Source organism: Pantherophis guttatus, chromosome 3, assembly GCF_059756535.1.
Source record: "Pantherophis guttatus breed Tessera chromosome 3, ASM5975653v1, whole genome shotgun sequence".
Taxonomy (NCBI): Eukaryota; Metazoa; Chordata; class Lepidosauria; order Squamata; family Colubridae; genus Pantherophis; species Pantherophis guttatus.
Genome location: NC_142065.1, coordinates 148,033,661 through 148,058,352, shown reverse-complemented (window position 1 = coordinate 148,058,352; position 24,692 = coordinate 148,033,661). Strand labels below are relative to the sequence as shown.

The 24,692-nt window shown below is 39.0% G+C and overlaps 1 protein-coding gene across 8 annotated transcripts in view; it reads right to left on the bottom strand.

The window, feature by feature from the left end:
• The window catches only part of HIVEP1 (HIVEP zinc finger 1), a 78,944-nt gene that overhangs the window by 24,471 nt on the left and 29,781 nt on the right, over positions 1-24,692 (bottom strand). For all 8 annotated transcript variants that reach the window (XM_034429141.3, XM_034429148.3, XM_034429143.3 and 5 more), the window contains 2 exons: positions 13,750-13,803; positions 46-5,903 (listed from right to left, as the gene is read on the bottom strand). In XM_034429141.3, coding sequence (XP_034285032.2) covers positions 46-5,903; positions 13,750-13,803 — 5,912 coding nt within the window. The remainder of the gene's footprint in view (positions 1-45; positions 5,904-13,749; positions 13,804-24,692) is intronic.

Sequence of the window (24,692 nt, the reverse complement as noted above, 5' to 3'; positions counted from 1 at the left end):
ATTTTTCCATTTAAGATAAGTGTAGTCAATGCAGTTATTAAATACCTTAAGTAAGTTGTTCTCCCATTTGCTTGAGTAGACCAATGCGTCAGATTTGAAGGTGGTGCTTATTGCTTGAGTATAAGATGATTTGTCATCTTTCTGTTTTGAATTCAAGAGGGAAAGTGCAATCTTTGTTGGCAAACCAAGCGGGTTGGAATTGTTGGGGCTGATAGACCAGGAAGAATAAGCTGAAGACTGTTGGTCATGTTGTAATAGGTGTACTGGTTTCCTTTTTAACAGGTAACACCATGTAAAGTTTGTTGCTGTCTTTAGACTTGGAAAAGATAATCTCTGTGTATCACCTGTATTTACAGCAGAAAAATTAGTTCCAGAATTTGCTTGGCTGTGGATATTGGGTTTCTTGTTTTCATTAAATTCTGGGGACATCCTTTCTTGACTGTCACCTAGAATTTTTAGAAATGAAGGAGTGTTCTGTGGAAAAGACTGATGAGGCCTTCTGCCTGCAAAGTCTGCGGTTCCAGGAGCTGGTAGGCTATTTTGTTCTAAGGAGTCTTTTACAAATGAGTAACTTTTAGACTGAGCAGATTTAGGTGAACCAGACAACAAGATAGCTGAAGAATTATTGGCTCCACCACTTTCATCATCCGGATCCAATGGGAAACTTTCGAGGGGCTCAGTGGTACAGCTCTGTCGTACCAAAAGTGGCTTCTTTTGCTTATTAAGTTCATTTGGTTTAATGTTCAATGGATGCAGTGATACAGCACCTGTGATAGAAACAGCTCCACTTTCATCTTTAACACGTTTCTGATGTTTTTCCATGGCAATGTCTAAACTATTGGCTGGGGAAAGCATGCGTTTACTTGAAGCTGTGGCTTCCTGTTGAGGGAAAAGTCCACCAACTGGTACTTTCTGAATCAGATTTAAAGATCCTAATGAAACTGGCATCTTGCCTTCTGTCTCATAAACTAAGTTTTCAAACAAAGATATTGGCTGGGAACACGGCAAACACCTCAGATTATTTTTGTGGGATTTTGGTATCGAAGCCTGGTCTTTTGCTACTGTCACTGATGCAGTATTTAGTATGCAAAGAGGCTGGCTTACTTGATCCTGGGTAAGTAGAATTTGAGGAATGGGTGCAACAGAAGCTAAGCCATAAGATGGAATATTACTGTGAATACGTACAGGAACAACAAAAGGTTCTGCCTGATAGACTGAACTGCTGTTGTTATTAGGAACAGTTTGTTGCAACGGCTGTGCTACATATGGCTTGGACATGTTATTATTTAATTTACTAAATATTTCTAATGAAGACCCAGCTTGATCCATGCCAGCTATTCCCGGAAGACCTGAAGGGTATTGCTGTTCTACTTGCAAGTTTTTAATATGAAGTTGATATTTAGGTGCAAAATAATCCTCTTGTTTACAGTGCTGGTTAACATTTTTTTGAGTTCCTAGTGCTGATCCTTTAAGAGATGCTTGGGAATTACGACTCAGTGAGGACTGCTGATCATGGTGATTTAGACTCGATCCTATAGACTGTTGAGTGGCGGGAAAGTTAAGAAAGTTGTTGCTCTTTACTGATTCCTGCAAAGTCTTGCCATAATTTTGTGGGTGCTGAGAACCTGAAGAAAAGTCCTCCAAAGATGTCTCAGAACTTTGCAACCTTTGAAAAGACTCTGCTGAAGTATCTGCTTGAAGAGCTGTTTGCAAGGAAACATGTGATACAATGTCAGGCAAGTTCTTTTCTGAAGCAATACTTAAAGAGATCTGTCTTACAAGAGGTCCCCTCCTCCTTTCTAAAAGAGGTACATGTCCAGGGCCACCACTACTGGCATTCAATTTGGAAGAGGAGATCTCTTTAAGTGAGGCAGGTTTCGATGCAGTCACACTTCCGTAATCAAAGCTCTTGCTCCTTGAGTCAAATACTTCCATGGAAGGCTGGGTACAATTAATTTGTTCAGAAGCAGCACGTCTCATTTCTCTGTAATGAGGACCAGGCACACTGAGTGTGTTTGAACAGGGAGGAATTTTGATAAATTCCACTGATTTATTAACAGGGTCTGCTTTGGAAGTGTTCTCATTCTTAGCTAGCTCATCTTTATCAAAAGATGCTGAGAAGCTAGATGCACGTGATAAACTACTTTCCCGACTGAAACTTCTAGAAAGTGTAGATTCAAAGCTCGAATCAGCAGATGACTGCTCAATTTCAGCCAAACGAATTCTTTTCTTTTTTGGAGGAAGTTTTTCGGTGGGTAGCTTTGATAGTGTTTCACTTCGTTGAGGCCAGTTAAATTTTTCTGTTTTCTCAAGATCACTGCATTGGCATTCCTGGTCTCTATCTGGCTCTTCTGTAACCAGTATTTCAGGAACTTGTATGTTATGTTGGCGAACAAGTCTTAGTGGCTGTACTGTTGCATTCTTTTCATTAGGAGAAACTCTACATTCATGATGAATTTGATGCCGTGTTGCTTCGGCTGCCTGAAGACTTTGGGAAGCACTTAAACGTGGATGCTTCTCTTCTTTAATTGCATTATTCAAGGAATGGAACTTCTCAGGCTTGTTAGCTGGGAAAGAAATAGGTGATATTCTTTCGAAAGAATCTGCTTTTTCAAATGAACTAGGTCGGCTTAGGGAATTTGTGTGCTGAATCACAGAAATTCCAGCTCCTTGCCTTTTCAGCTCATTTTTTTCATGCACAATTGGAACACTGTGATTCTTCCCATGCAGCAACATTTTTGGCTCTGTGGCTTGCTCTGTGATTTGAGTCTCTGTCTCATCTTGTGCTAGTCTCTGAACTGAAGTGTTGTATGAATCCAGGAGAGCAGCTTGTTTAGAGACAGCATCTCCTGGTTTAATTTGGCTCTCTACCTCCGCAATATTCTTTGACAGGCTACTAGTATCATTTATTGGTGCTTCATCATCCTCATCGCCAACACTTTTCATTTTCCTCCTTTTTCTTATCTGAGGTGTCTGCTCCCACACACCAGTTGACGTTGCTACTCGGTAATGAAGGATTTGTGGTTGTGTACTGTTCGCAATAGTTTTATGTTCAGAATCTCGAATAGCTGCCTTGGTTTTTGGTCCATGTAACTCTGAACAATAAAACTTTTTATGGTTCTCAAAATTCTCCAGTTTTCTATATCTATTTCTGCAAGTCTCACACTCAAACATTATCCCTCGGCCTTGATGTGACTTTTTAATTTTATCCAAATTTGAGCCTTGCACAAATGACTTGCTTCTTGCCATTAAGAATTCATTTGGTACACTGCATCCGTAACTTTCATCTACAGATCTTGCCGGTCCAAATGTGTGCCCTTCACTGGATGATGAATCTTCTATTGCTGTTTGACGAACAAGTGTGCGAGCGTGTCCAGTCTGGAGCTGTGGAGTGGAAGGTCCTGGCACAAAGACATCATCATACAAAGAGGCAATTTTATCATCAAAAGACTGACTTCCACGCAGTGGATGTGGAGGAGGTATTACATTGGTAGGTATAGCTGAATAACTGGTAGTAGGCATAGAATTACTTCTGGTTATGGGCAAACAGTCAAGGGTTGGTACAGACAAGAGAAACACTTGCTTTGACTTTTCAGTTGGTGTAAAAGGAGACTTTGGTATATCAGAACTTGAGCTTGTTCTTCTCCCCATTGGTTTTAGGTCAAACTGGAAGGAATCTTTAAAAATATAGGATTTGGGAGAATCAATACTGCCTCTTCTAGAAAGGGATGTTCTACGTGGTTTCACGCTGTCCAATTGCTTGTCATCCACTACTGCCTCATTATCAGATATTAATTTTGAAATACGTTCTTCAAGGGTTTTTGTGGCCAAAGGTGGTCTCATTTGACCAGATGAAAGAAAAGACTTGTCAGCACAAGTAGTCTGTGCAGCAGTAACCACTGTGGTGCTCATTCGTGGCCCACAAATTTTACTTAAGTCTTTTTCAGTTGTGGGGGGTCCCTTCAGAAATGGAGCTGGTGGACTCATGGTCTGGTCTGCACTTTCTGAACGTGAGAAATAGCCTGAGTCAGTGCTACCTAAGCTTCTAGGGCTCAGGAGACATTTTCCTTGTTCTTGAGAACAATCGGTTGCCTGCTGTCTTTGTAACTGTGCGTGTATTGTTGCCCCTATAGGGGTTCCGGGCTGTTCCTCAGAAATATCTATTTGTTTTTTCTGATGTTTGTTTGTATCAAAATCTTTTATCAAGTCACTGTAAGTTATATCTGATTTCACATTTGTGACTGTAGAGCTGGGGACTGTTACTTTGGGGCAATCATGTTGTAAAGGAGACATATTTATAGGGTAAACAATGACCTTAGGTAAAGCTGTTCTTGCTTGAATAGTTGACTCCTGAAATGAGGAATTGCCTACCAGATACTCTGAGTTGCTTAGTGAGATGGGATTACCTTTGCGTAAGGGTTCGGAATTAGAAGGGATTTTCACTGCGTGAGTCGGTTCCAGTTCCAATGATCCTTGATCATCTTGCCTCTCATCCGCTGTGCCTTCATCATCACTGTCACCACTTTCTTCTACATCCGAATGAATGCTAAGTGCTTTATCTGATTCATGGGAGAGAAACAGCCCAGAAGAGTCTGGCTGGAGGACACGTCCAACTTTGATAGCATGGGCGTGTGATTTCTTGTGCTTGTACAAATTGCTTTTAGTTTTAAAAGAAAATCCACAGGTCTCACAAGGATACGGTCGTTCTCCTGTGTGGGAGCGAATGTGCTTTAGAAGAACACTGGGCTTAGCACATGCCCTGTTACAATATTCACAGACATATTTCCCCATTTTTTTCGGCTTCTGGACTTTAAGAAGGTTACATATTTGTTCTGCGCCATGGCTGACAACTGAGGTTATCTGGGCTGAATTGTACAAGGGAGCTATAGGTATCTGGGCAGTAGAGCTGGGTAGTAGAGCTGGATTAATTGACAAAGGAGAAGACGACTTTGCTACTAGGTGATTTTGACAAAAAGGCTGAGAAACAGACGACTGGGAGGTTACTGAAGAAGTTACTGCTGTGCTGTATATATGTTGGAGTTTGAGATTTTCTTGATTCTGTTGATGTACCACAGAACTAGTGAAATTTAGGCATGCAGTTACTTGTCCAGCTTTTGCGGAAACTTCTTCTTTTGAGTGAGCAGCTGAGTGCATCTGTGCTTGTGAAGTCTTCCCTGATGTTGTTACATGCACAGTCTGTGAAGTGCAAGGATAAAACTGAGATGCAGCTACATTTTTTTGCTGTAATGAAGCCTCGTGACTTTTGGCACTCGGTGTATTGGATGCAAGAGAGGAAGAGGTGTTAACAGTTCTGTTTGGTCTCAGTTTGTCAATCTGCATTCCACTAGAAGGGCACTCGTGTGCTAAAGTGTTCAGTTCAGGCTCCATTGCTTTCAGTAAGACATCAAATGCAGTATTTGTACAGGAGGACAAATTATTACAATCAACAAAACTAATACATTCATTGTTATCTATCTTTGATATACTTGAACAGCTAGCAGAACCTTTCTTCACTGGTAAATGTAGTTGAGTTGAACTGTGTTCTTCTACTGACCATTTATTTAAGTCCAAGGACTGAGGTAACAGAGATGGTTTTGTGTGTAATATAGTCTCAGCTGTAGATATTTTAATAGCTACCTCGCTATTAAATGTCCCCACATTTTGTTTATTTTGTTTCCCATTTTGTGAAGCCAAACTATGAGGTTCTTTTAATAGCTCTGAAGTCTCAGAAAGTATTTTAGAAGATGCTGAATGGTCTTCTACTTTTTCTTTCGATTTTGCCTGAGCTGGAGTTCTCAAAGGTGATTTGGGTATTTTTGTCTGGTGATTCTCAGCTACAATCTTTTTACGCTTCACACCTTTAACTGTGTCTGTGCTCCCTCTTGTAATAGCCTTGGAGATGTCTGCCCAAATACAAAGAAATAAAATTACATCATCAAATGAGCAATTTAATTTACAAAGCAGTTTCAACTCACACAATGTTGAGTTCTTTTTAATCCATGCTTTTTACAATTGACAACTACTAAGCTACTACCATAACATAAAAAAAAAAACTCAGGGACTCATCCAGGTTTACCTGAACCTGCTTCAGCAGAATGAGTCCAACATAAAACTTCAGGAATTTGGATAATTCCAGTGTCTCCACTTTCTTGTAATCTGTTTGAATTCTACAAAATATTAAACTTCTTTTTTATATGAGACTAAACAAAGACAAGAAATGTCTGTTATTCCACTTTCATCATTTACTATTCCATTACAACCCATTTGCATAACTGATTAACAAACAAGCAAATAAATAAAAATAGTCTAAGTATTTATGCACAGTTAACTAGGGTCCACTATAGCTTTATCTTTTGGATAAATAGTTTAATAATGCTACCTCTCTAGATACTGGATTTAATATGAATATGATTAAAATGAAGTTTGACTCAAGAATATTCCATAATATGTTCTGTATTTATTTATAAAACTCTGGGTGGCTCAAATGCAAAACAATGAAAACAGCATAAATACAACAAAGCACACACACACACATATAAAAAAAACTTAGAATACAAACTACAAAAGGTGAGGCCCCCTCTGTCAATAACATTGACCAATAGTGGGTTTCACTAACACCCCCCCCCACTCCTAATCCCTATGGGAAAAGCCAAGATTTTACAGACTTCCCGAAGGGCAACATAGTCAGTGTCATCCAGATTTATATGGGGGGAGGGGAGGGGTTCCAAAGGGAACACACAACAACATTCTTGAATCTTACAATGTGACAATGTTTCACAGAAGACGTAAGCCCACAAGTAATTTGGCTCTGTACCGTGAATGGCTTTAAAGATGAAAGACAACAGTTTGAATTGTACTCCAAAACATGCTAGAACCAATCAGCTCTTGCTGTAGAGCAGGGGTGTCAAACTCATTTCACTGAGGATCACATCAGGATTGTGTTTGACCTTGGGGAGCCAGCGTGGGTGTGGCCAGGGTAGGTGTGGCCAGCTCGACATCACTTGTGCTGGGGGTGCCTGTGGTGGCCTGAGCGCTCTGTCAGCGAAAATGGGCTCCCAAGCTCTGTTTTGGCTGTGATGGCCTCCTGCAACCCTCTGCCAGCAAAAACAGAGTTAGGAGTGCCACCTGCGACCCTCACAAGCTCCATTTCCTGCTGCGATGGCCTCCTGCAACCCTCTGCCAGCAAAAATGGAGCTTGGGAGTGCCATCCGTGGCCCATGTGAGCTCCATTTTTGGCTGCAATGGCCTCCTACAACCCTCTGCCAGCGAAAACAGAGCTCAGGAGGGCTGCACACAACTCTCTCAGGCTCCATTTTTGCTGGCAGAGGCACTGTGGGCCGGTTCTTCACTATTGCCAGGGCGGCTCTGCGGGCCTGATCTAAGCACTCTAAGCACTCTGCGGGCCGGTTCTGGCCCCTAGGCCTTGAGTTTGACATCCCTGCTGTAGAGGTATTAGATTGGCAAATCTTGGTGTACCCAATGATGCTGCATTCTGAAAGCACTGAAGCTTCCAAATGCTTTTCAAGACAGCCCTACATACACTACAATAATACAGACAAGACAAGAAATGATTCAAAACCTTCTCAATCTACGAATTGATGCAACTGATGCGCACGAAGATTTGTGCAAAGTCATCCTAGTTACATCTACCACTTATTCCTCAAGCAGGCATTATAAGTCCCAGATTACTCACCAATTCTGTCTGGTGGAGTGCTACCCCATCCAGTTATAGATGGAACAGATTCAGAAGGCCTCAAAGCCCAGAGACATCCAGAACACTCTATCTTGCTAGGTTTCAGCTGCTACCTGTTCCTCCCAATCCAGCATCAAGGCAATGGGTAAGCACCTCTACAGCATGAGTTGCACAGCCTGGGGCAGAAATGTATGACTGGGTATTATCCAGCAGTGAAATCCACTTACCTTCGCTACCACCTCTTCTGCGCATGTGCAGAGGGTAAAAAATGAGATGTAATGATGTCCTGGCAGGTGGGTGGAGCCTCCTGCCACCGGCGCTACCGGTTCGCGCGAGCCGGATAGATCCAGCCAGATTTCACTGCTGGTATTATCCACATACTGATAATATCTTACCCCAGTGGTTTCACACAGATGTTAAACAGAATTTAAATGGGAATAGAGAGTTGAACCCTGAGGTTCAACAAAGCAGAGGCCTAGGGTTAGATCTCTCTTCCACTCTCAATACTAATGGCCCTCAAAGTAAGAGGATAACCACCACCACAAAACTCCCACTCCCAACCCTATAAGCCAACCCAGAAGGATATTGAATGCTGAAGAATAAGGATAGATGCACCACTCCCAACCCATGCCCTCCCCAAGTCATCCACAAGCATGACCAACATTGTTTTGATGCTTAAGCCTAGCCTGAAACTAGATTGAAAAAGGTCCAGATGATCCACTTCATTCATGACTCTTTGAAGCTGGGAACTAAGGACCCTCTCAACAATCTTCCCCCAAAAGGAAAGGCTTGTAGACTGGCAAAGAAGCATTCACCATGGGTTGCATTCAACAAGTAACTTCTCAGGAGGTCTTAACCAGCCAGAAGGGATACAGATATCCAAACTCCTCTCCACTTCCTCAGGACTGATAAGTTGAAATTCTTTCCAGATAACTGAAATTGCACCTCAATTCAATTCTGTATGACTTGCCCAGACAGAATCCAACTCCAAGCAAATGTGTGACTTTATACAACAGATGTTTAGAATAGTCTTCACAACAGCCCAGGAGAAGTTCCTTCACCTGATTCTTACCAAGGAGGGACCAGGTGGCAGGAAGCATGGTTGCAAGACAATTATCTGCAGATGCAATAAGGGCAGAGAAATAAGCCCACTTTCACTGCTTATCACAAGGTAAACTTTAATAAATATTTTATCTGTGCCCATATTTGATATTTGTCTTCTTCCAGTGGCACTCTAGGCATCTCATGTCATTTCATCTCACAGTCTCTCTGACAACCGTGTGTGTGTGTGTTGTGTTGTGTTGTGTTGTGTTCTTGGATTCACAGATGCAGAGAATCTGCAGATTAGATCCAGGATTGTTGTTGTCTGTTCATTTCAACCTGTTCATTTCTAAGGACTTGGATAGGTCATTCAACACAGGTTCAGGAACATTTCCAAGCTACTTCTGGAATCAATTGGGTCCATCAATCATCTAGAATAAATTAATCAAACTCCTCCCTACAAAAGATATTAGCTGAGAACTCTAAGTCTCCAGGGGAGTCATTTGTCCATGACAAGGGACTGATGGCAATATTCCTCAAAACCAGATACATCATCAATGCCCACAACAAATCTAGATCCGTTCCAGTCAGGTTTCAGGCCCGGGCACAGCACGGAAACGGCATTGGTCGCATTGGTAGATGATCTCTGGAGGGCTCGGGACAGGGGTCATTCCTCTGTTCTGGCCCTGTTAGACCTCTCAGCGGCTTTTGATCCATCGACCATGGTATCATGCTGCACCGGTTGGAAGAGTTGGGGATGGGGGGCACCGTGTTACGGTGGTTCTCCTCCTTTCTCTCAGACCGGTCGCAGTTCGTGTTGGCAGGGGGGCAGAGATCAACCTCGAGGCCTCTTATATGTGGAGTGCCTCAGGGGTCGGTCCTCTCGCCCCTTCTGTTCAACATTTATGTGAAGCCGCTGGGTGAGATCATCCGTGGCTTTGGGGTGAAGTACCATCAGTACGCTGATGACACCCAGCTGTACATCTCCACTCCAGACCACCCTAACGATGTCCTTGAAGTGATGTCCCAGTGCCTGGAGGCTGTGCGGATCTGGATGGGGAGGAACAGGTTCAAGCTCAACCCTTCCAAGACTGAGTGGCTGTGGTTCCCGGCATCCCGATATAGTCAGTTGACTCCATCACTGACTATCGGGGGAAAGTCTTTAGCCCCCGCGGAGAGGGCACGCAATCTGGGAGTCCTCCTGGATACACAGCTGTCCTTGGAGGAACATCTGACGGCTGTAGCCAGGGGGACCTTTTGTCAGGTTTGCCTGATTCGCCAGTTGCGGCCCTTTCTTGATCAGGATTCCCTGTGCACAGTCACTCATGCCCTTGTCACCTTGCGCCTGGACTACTGCAACGCTCTCTATATGGGGCTCCCCTTGAGGAGTACCCGGAGGCTCCAACTGGTCCAGAATGCGGCCGCGCGGGTAATCATGGGAGCCGCCTGATGCTCCCATATAACACCGCTCCTGCATGAGCTGCACTGGCTCCCAGTGATCTTCCGGGTGCGCTTCAAGGTGTTGGTTACCACCTTTAAAGCGCTCCATGGCAGGGACCTAGTTATCGTCGAGACCGCCTGCTGCTACCGATGACCTGTGCGCTCCCACAGAGAGGGCCTCCTCAGGGTGCCATCAGCCAAACAATGTAGGCTGGTGACCCCCAGGGGGAGGGCCTTCTCTGTGGGGCACCTACCCTCTGCAATCAGCTGCCCCCAGAGATAAGGAGAATCCAAGACCTCGGTGCCTTCCGCCGTGCCCTTAAAACTTTCTTTTTTCAGCAAGCCGGGCTGGCTTAACATATTTTTTAACATATTTTTAATTTTTAATTGGTTTGCTATCTTAAACTGGGGCCAAATTAATATATATCCTTTTAATTGTTTTTTAATGTTTGTATTGTATGTTTTTATCTAGCTGTACACTGCCCTGAGTCTTTCGAGAGAAGGTGCGGTATATAAATTCGAAATAAAATAAAAAAAATAAAAATAAATACCAGATCTAGTGTGTGTTATCTTCCAGCTATGTATAGGTCCCCTAATAATCTGGATCAAATCCCATGATTGTATTGAACTCCCAAGTCACCTCTGATTCTAGGCCCACAAGAGTCAGGATGAAGCCTGTCATAATCATAAAACTGGGAAAATCCACCACCAACTGAACCACAAAGTTGAGGAGTAAAGGCATGGACGCTGCTACCCAGCAAGGAAGTTTATACAGTAATAAAAATCCCAACTGATCCCTCCAGCGTAGTTTCATCAGTAGGATTTCATCTGGCTATTTTCAGCACAGAATTCCAGAGAGCCACCAGAGATTTCCAAATCACAATAGCCACTTTACCTTCCCTGTCCCAGGATCAAGGCTGATGCCACACTCAAAAGCCAGAAAGCACATTTCTATGAGCACACACACACACACACAGTTTCAGTAATGCAAACTAGGTTGGACCTCTCAATTAAGTCATCAATGAGTCTTATTACAGCTGACTTTACTTTAAATGGTAACAGATGGAAGACAGGAACTAATCTTAGGACTAAGTGCAGAGGTAATAAACACTGAAGCTCCCATTCCTGAGAACAGCCCACCCTGTCCCTTGCCATCTCTCCCCATGATGTCTTTGCCTTCCTCCTGCTAAACATTCAGTCAGACTGAATCTACCCAATCCTCCTACATTCTGTCCAATCCCATAGACCCCTGCCTTCCCATCCCCAATCAAAAAACCCCGTCATTACTACCTTCACACTTGCAATACCAAATGGATGACAAACCTACCCAAATACTTGAGTACTTCTACCTAGCACACATCCCCTATTATTTGGGGCATCTGCTTAATCCCACTCCATGTCCAATTCTTCCATGCACACTATTCCTCAGCCATGCCACTCTCAACTGGGCAACCAGGAGTAGAACCAATTATACACTTCAACCATCGGGGCTGGCTAGATATGCCCTCTCATCTCTCGTACAAGCAGAGGAAAAAATTCCAGCTTCCCATAGGCCCCCTTTCTACAGCCAGCCTAACCAGATATGGTCAGTCCAATCCTCTCTCAGTTCCTTGGCAATAGCACTTAGACTTATACACTGCTTCACAATCCTTTACAGCCTTCTCTAAGCAGTTTACAGAGTCAGCCTATTGTCCCCAACAATCTGGGTCCTCATTTTAGCAACCTCGGAAGGATGGAAGACTGAGTCAACCTTGAACCTGGTGAGATTCGAACTGCCAAATTGTAGGCAGCCGACAGCCAGCAGAAGACACCTGCGATACTGCATTCTAACCACTATGCCACCACAGCTCTTGATTACATCTTTACAATGTAACCAATGTAGATCTTTACAATGTAACCAAGCCAGGTCACTCTGAGTCCACAATCCAGAAAGCAAAACAAAGGATAGTTAAAATGACTGATTGAATAGCAGCCAAATTCAGATAATACCTAAATTATCTGTTGTTGTTCAGTCATTAAGTTGTGTCCGACACTTTGCGACCCCATGAACCATAGCATCCCTCTATCCTGCCACTGTCTCCCTGAGTCTACCCTAATTCATCTCACTGTGTTGATGACACTATCTCATCCTCTGCCATCTCCCTTCTCCTTTTGCTTTCAATCATTCCCAAAATCAGGGTCCTTTCTAATGAGTCCTTTCTTCTCATTTGGTGGCCAAAATATTTGAGCTTCAGCTTCAGGATCTGTTCTTCCAAAGGACAACCAGGGTTAATTTCCTTTAGGATCTGTAATTTGATCTCCTTGCAGCAAAAGGAATCTCAAGGTCTTATCCAACACAAATTATCTGTAACTGTAGATAATTACTTGTACAAATTATCTGTAACTGTAGATAATAAGTTCTTCTAATTTACAAGGATAGAAAGAAAGAATAACATCTGTTGCCCATGCAGTTCTATAATATCTTCATCCAAGGAACTGCTGCATGAATTATTCTGTATAGGGAATGAAAGAATTGTGACATCTACAGGTTGCTCTTGTGGATTATTACAAACCAGATTAATACTTGGCTGTAATCAACAAGAACCTCTGGTTCTAGGGTATTTTCAACACTGCATTATGGTTTCGATAACATTTTTCATTTTACCAACTTCCAACTGATGTGCTAATTATGAGCAAGTTGTTGGTTTTTCTGTTCAAACTGAGTATTTCACAACCATGAAAACCACCACAAAACATTATGCTATAACCATTTAAAAATATAGTCAGTATTTTTATGGAAATTCTGTAGTTGGCAAAAAAGCATTCAACATTTCCTATATAATAAAGATAGAATAGCAGTAAAAGTTGAAGAACTAAATCAAAACACAGTGTGCTTCCTTCTTTATTGTCAAAACAATCCCTGCTCCAATAATTCTGGCATTTATACATTATTTCAGCAGTGATTTTTTTAAAACATGCAATTACAAAGAATTTTCTTTGAAATTCTGCATCAGAAATGAATTTTCTAGTCAGTTATTGAACCAGAATTGAGTGTTTTATATTGAATAATACAGAGACTTACTAAGATGCAGACTTTAAGGTCCTTTCAAACATATAACAAATAGATCAAGATCTGATCCTTATGGTCTATTCTGAAATCTGTCACTGGTATTTCCAATTTCTTTCCCCCAAAATAACTCATAGCACTTCAAGCATGGCAAGTACTATCTTACAGGATGTAAAGCTGTATTTTAATGAATTCATAATATACACGTTATATATGTATTGTATATACATATATGTGCAGCCATGAAGAAAATAAAGTAATAGTCTAAAAGGGCATGTGCAGTAAATGATAACGTAATTGTGATAATTATTTTCTGGGATATCATGGAGCATTAATCTTTCCATTGGAAAAAAATGCTCTTCATACTAGTACAATTCAAGCTTTTCATTGCTTTATTGTAACAATTTATTTTACGCTTTTTCTTCATTAAAATCATTCTAAATCACACTAAACATTTTTTCACATCAGAACTACACAGTCTTTATATTATGAGGCTGATGGGCAAAAATAAGAAGGAACATGATTTTACCTTTTTTAGAATCTTCTGTTTCATTTAGTTCTTTCTGTGCTTCTTCAATTTTATCTAAAAGAAAAAAATATCAAAACTAAAAAAAGCAAAACTTATTTTGAAGTATTACAATTTCTCAGCTAACAGTTGTTGAATAACCAATTTATTAAATATTCTTGATATTACTGAGTAGTTTACACATACATAATGAAAATATTGCCCACATAAAAACACATAAAAACAATATAACTCTCAAAGCAAAATCATTTTTGCAATTTGAAAAGTAAGCATCATAGGCATTCATTTGCATTTGACAACTTTCTTAAGCTTCCAAAAAAGCACAAAACAATGAAAATGCAGGATATTACTTTTATAAATAAAACTCTCCGAATGAGAACATAGAGAAACAAAATTAAAATGCAGTAACTCATGAATTCTAATGTCTAATCTGTATAGTGAAAAAAATTAAAAACAGCAAGAAACGTAATTATCTACTAGGCATGTCTACTACTACTTCTTACTTGGGTTGCCTGTTCTTCCTTGAACGAGATAGCTTGGCATATCAGAATTTTTCTCATCCCTGATCTAAATTAACATGAGAATTATATTAATGTCTTTTCTCCCCTTAACTCTCCAACTATCTTGGACAGAAAAAGAATATTTGAAGCATTCTCAACTCCTAATGACGTCATTAACATGGACATATAGTTTTACTGGGGGGGAAAAATAGGAATGGTTTGTACTGCCTTGCTCCAGAATGCCTTATAAGCTTCTTGATCTACCTTTATCCTGGGATTCTGGTGGCCTCCAAGCTAAGGATTAATGAAATCTGACCCTGCTCAAATTTTTGAGATCAAAAATACTTGACTGCATTGGACAATCCTTTCCACAATTCTCCATGTCTGTTGCATTTTATTGGAATTATGAAGATCGTAGGCTAAAATATTCACCAGATTCCTTAAAGTAGAATCAGTAAATTATCAAGTAGATAATCAAGATGCTTTCATGTGCTCAGTGATCATCAGCAATATGTAAAGATTATAATAAAGTTACCCAGAATGACCTGCTTAATTGATTGTATGAAGCCCCAAGCATTTAAAACTCTTTCTCAGTATATAAGCATGTGTAAATATAAATAAAAAACTGGAACTATTATTCTTTATCGGTGAACTTGCCAAATTGATTTACAGTCTCTGTTTCAACTTATTGCCATGACAACCATGACAGGTTGCTATTATTTTCACATCACCTTGCTGAGTCAAAATGAGATTCAGGTCCATCCAATGAATCCTTATCTGAACTAGGATTTCAATCAAGATTAGAGTCCAATAATCTTTCACAAAGTATTTTATTATGCATTTGCATGTCATAAATGTGTGCATGTGTATTTCCTGATACTCCAAATTCTGTAATTTTTATTCATTAAAACATCAGGATGCTGTGAGGGTGGATGAATGAGAGTATTATTTTAACAATGAATGTTTTGCAAAATATATATATAAACATGGAAAATAAGCACTGCCTACACAGCAAATGTTTATGATAATCAATTCCACCTCCATATCTAGCTGATGAAATCTGAAATCTCCATCAACAGTGGAGATATTTCAGAACTGATGCCCACAATAATCCAGTATTTCTGAAAACATGGAAAGCAGATGCAGTATCTACTCAGAATTCCCCATACACTGCAAACCATTGTAATAATTTCCAAATGGTACAATCAGTATCAAGTGTTCTAAGTTAAGAAGTGGCTGATGATGACTATCTCTTGATACCTAAACTAACTGAACAAAACAAAAACTGAAAATAAAATAAAACCTCTTAATGCTTTGAAGTATTTGCATCCCACATTTCATTCTTTATATTATCTAACACTCCTTAGTTTATAGGGCTGACATGCTTTTTCAGAGCATATCAGCCCTGTGCCTTTGACTTTGTGTGGTTTGAACAGATTACTCTAATTCCAGTAATGGAATTCTATTCCTTGCTATCAGTTCTCCAAATCAATCAGACTCAAGTATATGAAGAGCTCCAATCCCTTGCAAGCAACAACTTTCTTTGATGATAAGCACGATGATGCTATTTTGTCTCACCTTTGTGGCGAACTTTAGGGGTCATTATTATGATGTGCCCAAAGCCAGAGTTTCAGACAACAAAAATTCACAGCAGCTTTACAGACTGCTGAAAGCAAAAAGGAATGAAAGAAGCAATTGCAATGATTCCATGCCTTGCCCTTATGATTTGACATCTTTCTATTTTAGTTACATTCCCACCTCCACCTCCAAACTATGTATTCCCAGATCCTCCTTTATGGTTCTATAAAAGGCAGCCGTTCTTTTTAGTATTCAGCATAAAACATGGACAGCTCAAACTGAGTAAAAACAATAATGTTGCAGATACAAGGCTGCATTCAGCTGGCAGCTCCCAATGAGAGTTGTACTTGCACACGAACACAGTTTTCTATACAACCCAGAACTGTGTAATATAAGGATCCCAGACCGCAAGAGACTTAACATCTGTGATTATGCAAATGTGTATAACATTTCTTCAGACTTTTTGGTTGAATGAATGAAGGTTGGACAGAATAAAGGTCAGCCTGCATTTGCAGGACCATTTCTTCCCCCCCCCCAACATTTCCAAGCTTTCTTCCTTTCAAGTGACTACATGAAGTTAATTTATGGTGGGTTTTTTTCATAAGCATTTCTACAGCATCCTGGCTGAGATAGGGTAATCTGTGCTCTTGTTATTTCTTCATTGGATTATTGTAATGCACACTGGATAGAATTAGTACTGAAAATAATTCAGAACTAGGCTAGAGAGAAGTTCCCTGAAGACGGGCTCCAGCATGAGTCTGAAAGCTCAGAAAACAAAACTTCTGGTCCCAGTGACCAACAGAGATTGGATCCTGCAACATTATCCTAGGACAAGTATATTCGCCTTCATTCATGAAAATTCAGAACTGTCTGAAAAAAATAGTGAGAAGGTCTAAATGAGCTAAGAGAACAGAACATATAACACTTATTCTAGTTATACTGGTTACCAATTTATTTTTATGTAGAATTTAAGCTCTACTCAAGAAGAAAACTAGAGAGGCCTTTCTCAAGTATGCCTTTACCAAGAAACACATTTTATAGTATGGAAGTCAATCTTTGCTAATTACTATCAAACTGTAGAATTCTTTCAGTTGTGAAAACTAGCTTTTTTTAAAAAAATGTTTATATGCTCATTGGATTTCTGATGATCCTGACACTTCAGAGAATGTTCAGATGCTGTATTTGTTCACTTTGCTTTTACTGGTTTGTTTTGTTGCTTGCCTTTTGAAGAAAAGCACATATTTTAAGTAGATCTGATACTGTCAGCTTACACATGTCATTGATGCTGATGGGTATACCTCTACAGTACATTATGTGGACAGATGATACAGCCTCAGTTGAAAAGCCTGTAATGTTCCCAGGCAAAGTCTCTCCAACAGTAAAGGCATTGGTTCTTTATTTCTCAAGTCCTGTTATTGAAATGTGACTCTTTATATCCCAGCATCATGACTTGTGCCTATAGTCTCCCTATTCAAACTTTGAGGTTTTGCTGCATTGTCAGCTATTTCCCATCCCATTTTTTTTTCCAATCTCAAATGCAAACATTCAACAGAGCATTGGTACATGCACAGCAACCCAGTTTATCAGTATTATTAAATTCTGGTATTTACATAACATACAGGTAGTTCTCAATTTACAATCAGTCGCTTGGTTTGAAGTTATGACAGACCACCCCAAATGGTACTTACAACTTGGTTTCAAAGTTCTGAGGGCTGCCTTCCTTCCCATGGTCGTGTGATTGCATTTTGGGTGCTCGGCAACTGACCTGCATTTAGGGCCATTTGTAGCAATCCATGTGTCATATGAGTGCAATTTACTATGTGGGATTTACTTATGATTTTCAGCAAAAGCGCCCCACAGCAAACCATTAGTTTGCTTAAAGCTGTGGGGATTCACTTAACGACTGCCACAAAAAATTGGGTCAGTCACGTAGGTGACCCGCTTTACAACCATCACAACTTTATGACCATAATGGGCAGGCTCCATTACGCTAGTAAGTCAACCAGTTGCACTACAAAACTATAAAATAATACAATAAACCAAAAAGAAAAAAAAACCAGTCATGCCAATAATAAATTGGAAGCCATAAAATTCATACTTCTGTTTGAAGATAGACAGTAAAAAGATGTCCACAGCTTCCTTAAGTAACTAGTTCCATGGCTGAACTGCTCTATTAAAAGTCTTATCTTAAAATGCAATTGAATTAAGTCTTCCTATAACTTAAAATTGTCCTGTAATCTTGGATGCTACAAAATGCATCAAGAACTTTCTGCTTTAAGGAACTAGAAGCTTCCAAAAAATACATTCCCAATAAAACTGATTAAAAAAAGTAATATTATGGTTAATCAGTTATATTTCTATCATGCAAATTTTGTTCACTAACAGTGAACTGGTCTTGAAACACTCTGATTTGAAACACTGTGACTTCATCCCTTAGTGATTGAAATTCCAGTCCCAATTACTGTTAGTTAGTGATGACTACTTGTACAGAAGTAAAATTTTTGGACCCAGCCTAAGTAACAGGTTGTGCAAAAGTGTTATAGACTGAATGCACTTGAATTATATTGATAGTAAGCAAATGTACCTTTACCTAAATGTTCCTTTACTGTACCATTACTGACCAACCAGTGACAATGTTGCTTTGTCATACAGAAGCTGAAAATCTCTTGGTTTCAACCCATTCTCTATTGGACTGCCTCTGAAGATTGATCAGTTTCATTAATTCTAAATTATGTGATTGGCATAAAATATCCATGTGTAGTATATAAAACATAGATCCTAAAATAGTTTTCACCGGTTACATCTTCCAAAGCTTATTCGTTACTTGAAATATCTGGAGATCCACATGCCGCCCATCTTATTTCACGAAGACCTTTTGCTACCAATAGGCCACGGGGAAACCACTCTGTTTTTAGTCCAACATCTACAATTATATGGACTTCAACAGCCAATATGGTATTATGCATGTTGTTAAAACATGAAATAGTTTCACATTACTGGATACATTTTATATGTTCTCATACTAGTTCATTGCAATCTAAACAATATACAGTGTTTTTAGCACTGCATTTCTAATTATTTGTTGCAAAGAAACAGATGGGGACAAGCAGATGGTATTTCACAAATATCTTGGAATTCACAGACTATAAAGACACATGGATTCGTTATTTGCAGTGACTATTTTTCATTTAGGACCACAAGGCCATGGTATATAACCATGGTAACAGACTGAATGATCAGGTATGACCCACAGCTTTTCTTCTGAGAATTCACTGAAGAGCTGTTTCATCTTCTCAGCCTTTACACAATGAATCTCTCCTTTCTTCCCATTTATCATAACTGGCACACGCAGTTCACTCCAAACATATTCCATATCCTCAAATATTTGTTAAAATAGAGAATGTTGACATTAGTAAGTACAATGACCAAAACCTATTGGAATTCTCGTGCTGATAGAGTGAATACTGTGTCCAAGCACTGGCTTCTCTAATGACCTGTATTATACACCTCCAAAATATTATTTTTGTTTCTCACAAAATCAGAACTTCCCCGCTCCTGTCCAACAGTTTGAAAAACTTGTAATTGGATTCCACATTTCTGAAATCAAGGATTTAAATGATATACTTCTGTTCAATATAAAGATTAAAGATAGTATTGAAAACCGACCTGACTCCTAAAAAACAAAAGATCAATGAGAGCTTGTATAGACTTAGACTTACCACTAGGAGTCAGCTTTGTATAAGTAATTATTAGAACCAAACATTCTCCAGTGTACAAGAAAAGTTAATGCTAATAAAAATTGATAACTTTTTGTACACATTAAGATAAGAAGAGTATTAATACAACTATCTTTCTAACATCAGATACAATATATCGGTAAATAACTCTTACAACTATTGTTGCAACAGCAGCAATTAATAAGCATGCTATGAAAGCTTTTCTATGAAGTTAAATAGCCCCAACCAGGATTCAGTACATTCATCCACCATTTGCTAAATAGATAAATGGACTTAATGATATTACCGTGCCTCAAGCTACACCTGAAGGCAACACCACTGCCTGTTATGTTCATTGATGTGTGAAGCACATAGATAGAAGTTAAATTTCAAAGATTCACATGTGCATATACGAGCAGTAATGTATTTGGAGAACGTATGTATAAGCCACATTTTTCTTGAAAGAATCTTCATGATACTCCACCCTTGATCACTAGTAACGTGGGCATTGAATTGTTTCATCACACCAATAATGTTACACAAATTGATACCATAAATATGTAATTCAAAACGATGAAGTAGTAAGTAGAGCTGGAAGTTTGAGAGTAAAGGCTGCTAGTGTGGTAATTCTGATGTTATGGTACCTGCCACAAAAATACTCATTGGTCAGAAAACAAATTTCTTGCAGTTCAAGAGCATGTTTGAATACACCATACAATATCTTTGATTATGCCTGAATGATTTCACCTTCCCTTAATTCAAATAAAGGTAATCCTCTACATACAACTGCAGTTGAACCTGAAATTACGATAGTAAATTGTTGCAGATAAGCAGGTCACCATGTGACCAAGCCTAATTTTACAATGTTGCTGCAGTTGTTAAATGAACACCATGGTTGTTAAGTGAATCCATTTAGCCAATGGATATTTTTTTTGCTGGAAACAGGAAATAAATAGCAGAAACTGGGGGGGGGGGGGAACCATCAAAAATTGTCACATAACCATGAGATGCTACAGATGGCTGTAATGGTGAGTTGGCTGCCAAGCATCCAAAATACAATCACATGGCTGTGGAGGGCGGTGGAGGAGATGCAGCCATTGGAAGTTCAAAATCGGGTCGTCAGTACCTTTGGGGGGGGGAAGCTGTCGTAAATTTAAACAGTTGCTAAGCAACTGGCTGTCAAGCAAGGGCTATCTATAGCAGATTTGCAACAGCCATCTTATAAATCCTTTCACATCAACCTATCTAAGCCTCATCCTATGCTCACTCTCTACCTGCACCCAGGTTTCCTTATCTTATTTCAAAAACAAGGTTTTAGGCAAGCCAATCAGAGTCCAGTTGTCACTCGTGATTAGCTGCCAGCAGGGCCTTGTTTTCCTCAACAAGAGCTAACTTACCCACGAGTTGGAACTTTGTATCAGACTTAAAGTCTAGCTTTCAATTTTAGATTTCTGTAGTGAGATTGCAATGATTTGGGACACAGAAGTACCTAAAAGTCTTTTTATCAGCAGTTGAACATTTGGCCTTGTTGATGGTCTTTATTATGTAATAAATCAGTGCCACATAGAATTAATTTTTATCATCATATTAACCGCCAAAAGAATGTTGCAGTGCTGCATCTGTTCACTGATCTTAAAGTTTACTACTCAAGACAAGAGATACAATAACTCAGAATAATATTGTACATCAATATAGACTACAAAGTGGGACTTTAAAATGTGGGAGGGGGAGAGCGCCTATGGAAAGATGGGGAAATGTCATTGTATATTTTGCATTTCTCTAATTTTCCTTATGTTTTCATGTTTCCTATTGAAGGTAACCATTTAATAAAATATTTTATTAAATGGTTTAATAAATTTAGCCCATTGAACAGGACAATGTTTCTATAAATCACACTAAGCCATAATATGGCTTATTTCTTTCCGATTTACATATCATGCACAAATTGATGTATATGCACCAATAAATATATTATTCATTTAAGAACAATAAAAATGAATGTAAAACTAGCATTTGTTAACTTAACAGTAACACCTGAGGCTTAACATGATGTATGAACAGGTTTATGAGATATAATTTTGACTTCCTAGATTATTTATAGATATTTGTTTGTATATTGCCTAAACTGTTAATCAGTCCAGAAAAATGCAAGGCAAATAGAAACTATTCATCATTATTTTGCTCATCTACAGAACTAACCCAGACTTGATAATAAGTCATGCTTTAAAACAAATTTAGGCTTAATATGATGTGTGAATGTAAGGAACTATAATTCAAGTACAAGGGTGGCTTATCAAAAGCAAAAGAGTTTTTACAAAATAAAATAGATTTATGTGAGTCAAAGGAGAGAGAGAGAACCAAAAAGTTTCAAATATAGATATACTTTATCTATCACAGTAGATGGCAGCATCAAGCTGACCTTAGCATATCTAGAAAAAGATAAGCACAGTTATTAGATGAAACTACAAGGAAATCCCAGTATTTATAACTAAGGGTATTTGAAAAAACACCCTAGAATGTGATTAAAGTACACTATTTTATAAAGCTTCTAAAACTACTCTGCAAGTGGTCATGAGGTCACTAGAACATGTCCTTGAGGAAGACTTTAACTGAACTATCTAATTTCTCGGAAAACCCCCCACACATTTTTAATTGTTGGGGGGGGGTCACAATAATGCTACAAGAGGATTTTATATGCCTACATAGCTTATTCTCTCTCTCTTTCTTCCTCCTCTATTATTTTGGGTGGGGATTTATTTTTTGCAGTTTTCTCTGGACCATCACTAGAAACAGAACCATAAATTTTTATACCCGAATATACTGATGCAATAAATCAATATATAGTTCTCAGAAATAGTTAGCAATTATTCATTTCCCACAGGGTCAGAATATATGGCTCAAATGTATACTCAATATACGCCTCAATTACTTATTTTGAAAATATATTCCAGACTTTTTCATACCCCTTCTCGCCTATATGGGTGCTATGTGTCTTTTCATGTCCTCTTCCAGAGACCTGGAAGTTTGAGGGTTCTGCGTGGTACCTTAGCTGTTCCTTGCACTGCAGTGGTCTGAGCAGAGATCTCTGATGTTGTTTCTGGGATCTGTTGGAGCCACTCTCCCAGATTAGGAATCACAATCCCAAGAGCTCCTATCACCACTTCCCACTTTGGACTTTATTTGACACGTCCTCTCTAATTCCTCCTTCACACCCCATATTTCTCCAGCTTCCCATACTCCTTGATGTTGCTGTCATTTGACCCCACTATATCTATCAATACCTCTCTTCTGGTTCTTGTCTATTACCACGATGTTTGGTTGATTATCACTATCTGTCTGCTCATCTGGATCCGGAAGTCCTATAGGATCTTATTCTTCACAATCTTCTCTGGAATCTCCCATCTGGTCTTGGAAGGGTCTAAGCCACATACTGTGCAGATGTTTCTGAACACAATGCCAGCTATTTGATTGTGCCATTCAGTATATGCTGTTCCTGCCTGCATGATACAGTTGCCCAAAATATATTGTATATGTAATGAACTGGAATTCTGACCTGTTGAGTAACAGAGTAACAGAGTGGTCAATGCCTGGAATGCACTACCTGACTCTGTAGTTTCTTCCCCAAACCCCCAAAACTTTAACCTTAAACTGTCTACTGTTGACCTCACCCCATTCCTAAGAGCTCTGTAAGGGGTGTGCCTAAGTGCACCAGCATGCCTCCCATCCCTGTCCTAATATTCCTTTTTACTTACTCTTTTCATGTATTCAAATTATGTTTATACTTTTACCTGTTATCTTATATATGCTTGACAAATAAACTTATGATTATGACTTATGATTATGAATTCACTATGTAATTGTAATGAGATCTAATTCTAATTATACTATCCACTTCAAGAACACAACATAATACAGATGAAGACCTTCTATGTTTCCCTTCAATTATAAGGACATTTTGCAATAAAATCAGGAGATGTGTCATGCTTTATTTCCGTTGCACAAGAATTATTTACTGAAAAACTGCACTGTGAAACCTCAAAGTCAAACAGTTTATTCTTTTCTTTCAGTTGACTATACAGCTAAAAATGCAGTTAAAAATAATTGTAAGGTCAAGAAAAAGTTTTGATTTTGATCTATTTATGAAATAACTTTTACTACTCAAGCTAACAACCAAACATGCTTGAGAAATACATCCCCCCAAAAAACCAATTTTTAAGATCCTCAAGCCCTTAAGAAGCTTAATAGTAAAACAACTATGTGCCTCCCTAAAAGGAAAAAAAACATTTGATAGCTATAAACATCAATTGTTGTACAATATTTATGAAGCTGGAGAAAGACATACCAGAACAGCAACAAAAAGCTAGTACATAAATATAAAGCAGCATTATAGTTTGCAGCACAGTATTCCCCAATACTATGCTAAAAAAAGAATAATCAGAAAGTTATACAAACACAAGAAGCCATACAGACATACTTTGTATAGCTAACAAAATCAATACTGATCACTACTTGCATATAAAACAGTAAATTGAACAGATAATTTTAAACAAATTTGGATTACATCTCTTATTTAAAAAAGCATCTTATTTTGATATAAGTGCTATTACCTATTAATATATTTCAGTTAACTGTACAGTATTTAAGACACCACCATAACCAGTTTTCTTCTCCTATGAATTATTGCAACATATGATAGTATCACCTTGTTGCTGATAATCATACAGTTTGAATATTTATTTCATCTTTTTAAAAAAAGACTATCAAAATCTATAATATAGCTAGAATGCTGGAACAAATATATATTAGCACAAGAATTCAAAAATAAATGGTTGTTTGTCCCACCTGATGTTTGAAACATCTACTACACAAGAACCAAACATCAGTAAGGCACATGGTAACTAATAACTGTTTCATAGGGTAATTTTAGTATATTCAAGCCCCATCAGTGACTATTTGCATATCTACCATACAATCCATAACTATCCACCCATAGTGCTGCATTATATCTCAAGATTTGAAGGAAGAAGAAAGGTAAGGACTATCTACATTTAGAATACCTGGTCTTTCAAAATCCAATATGCTTAGCCTGCAAATTCAGTTACCGGGAAAAAAAGTCAGTCCATTAACTGCAGCCAACGTCATCACATAATAA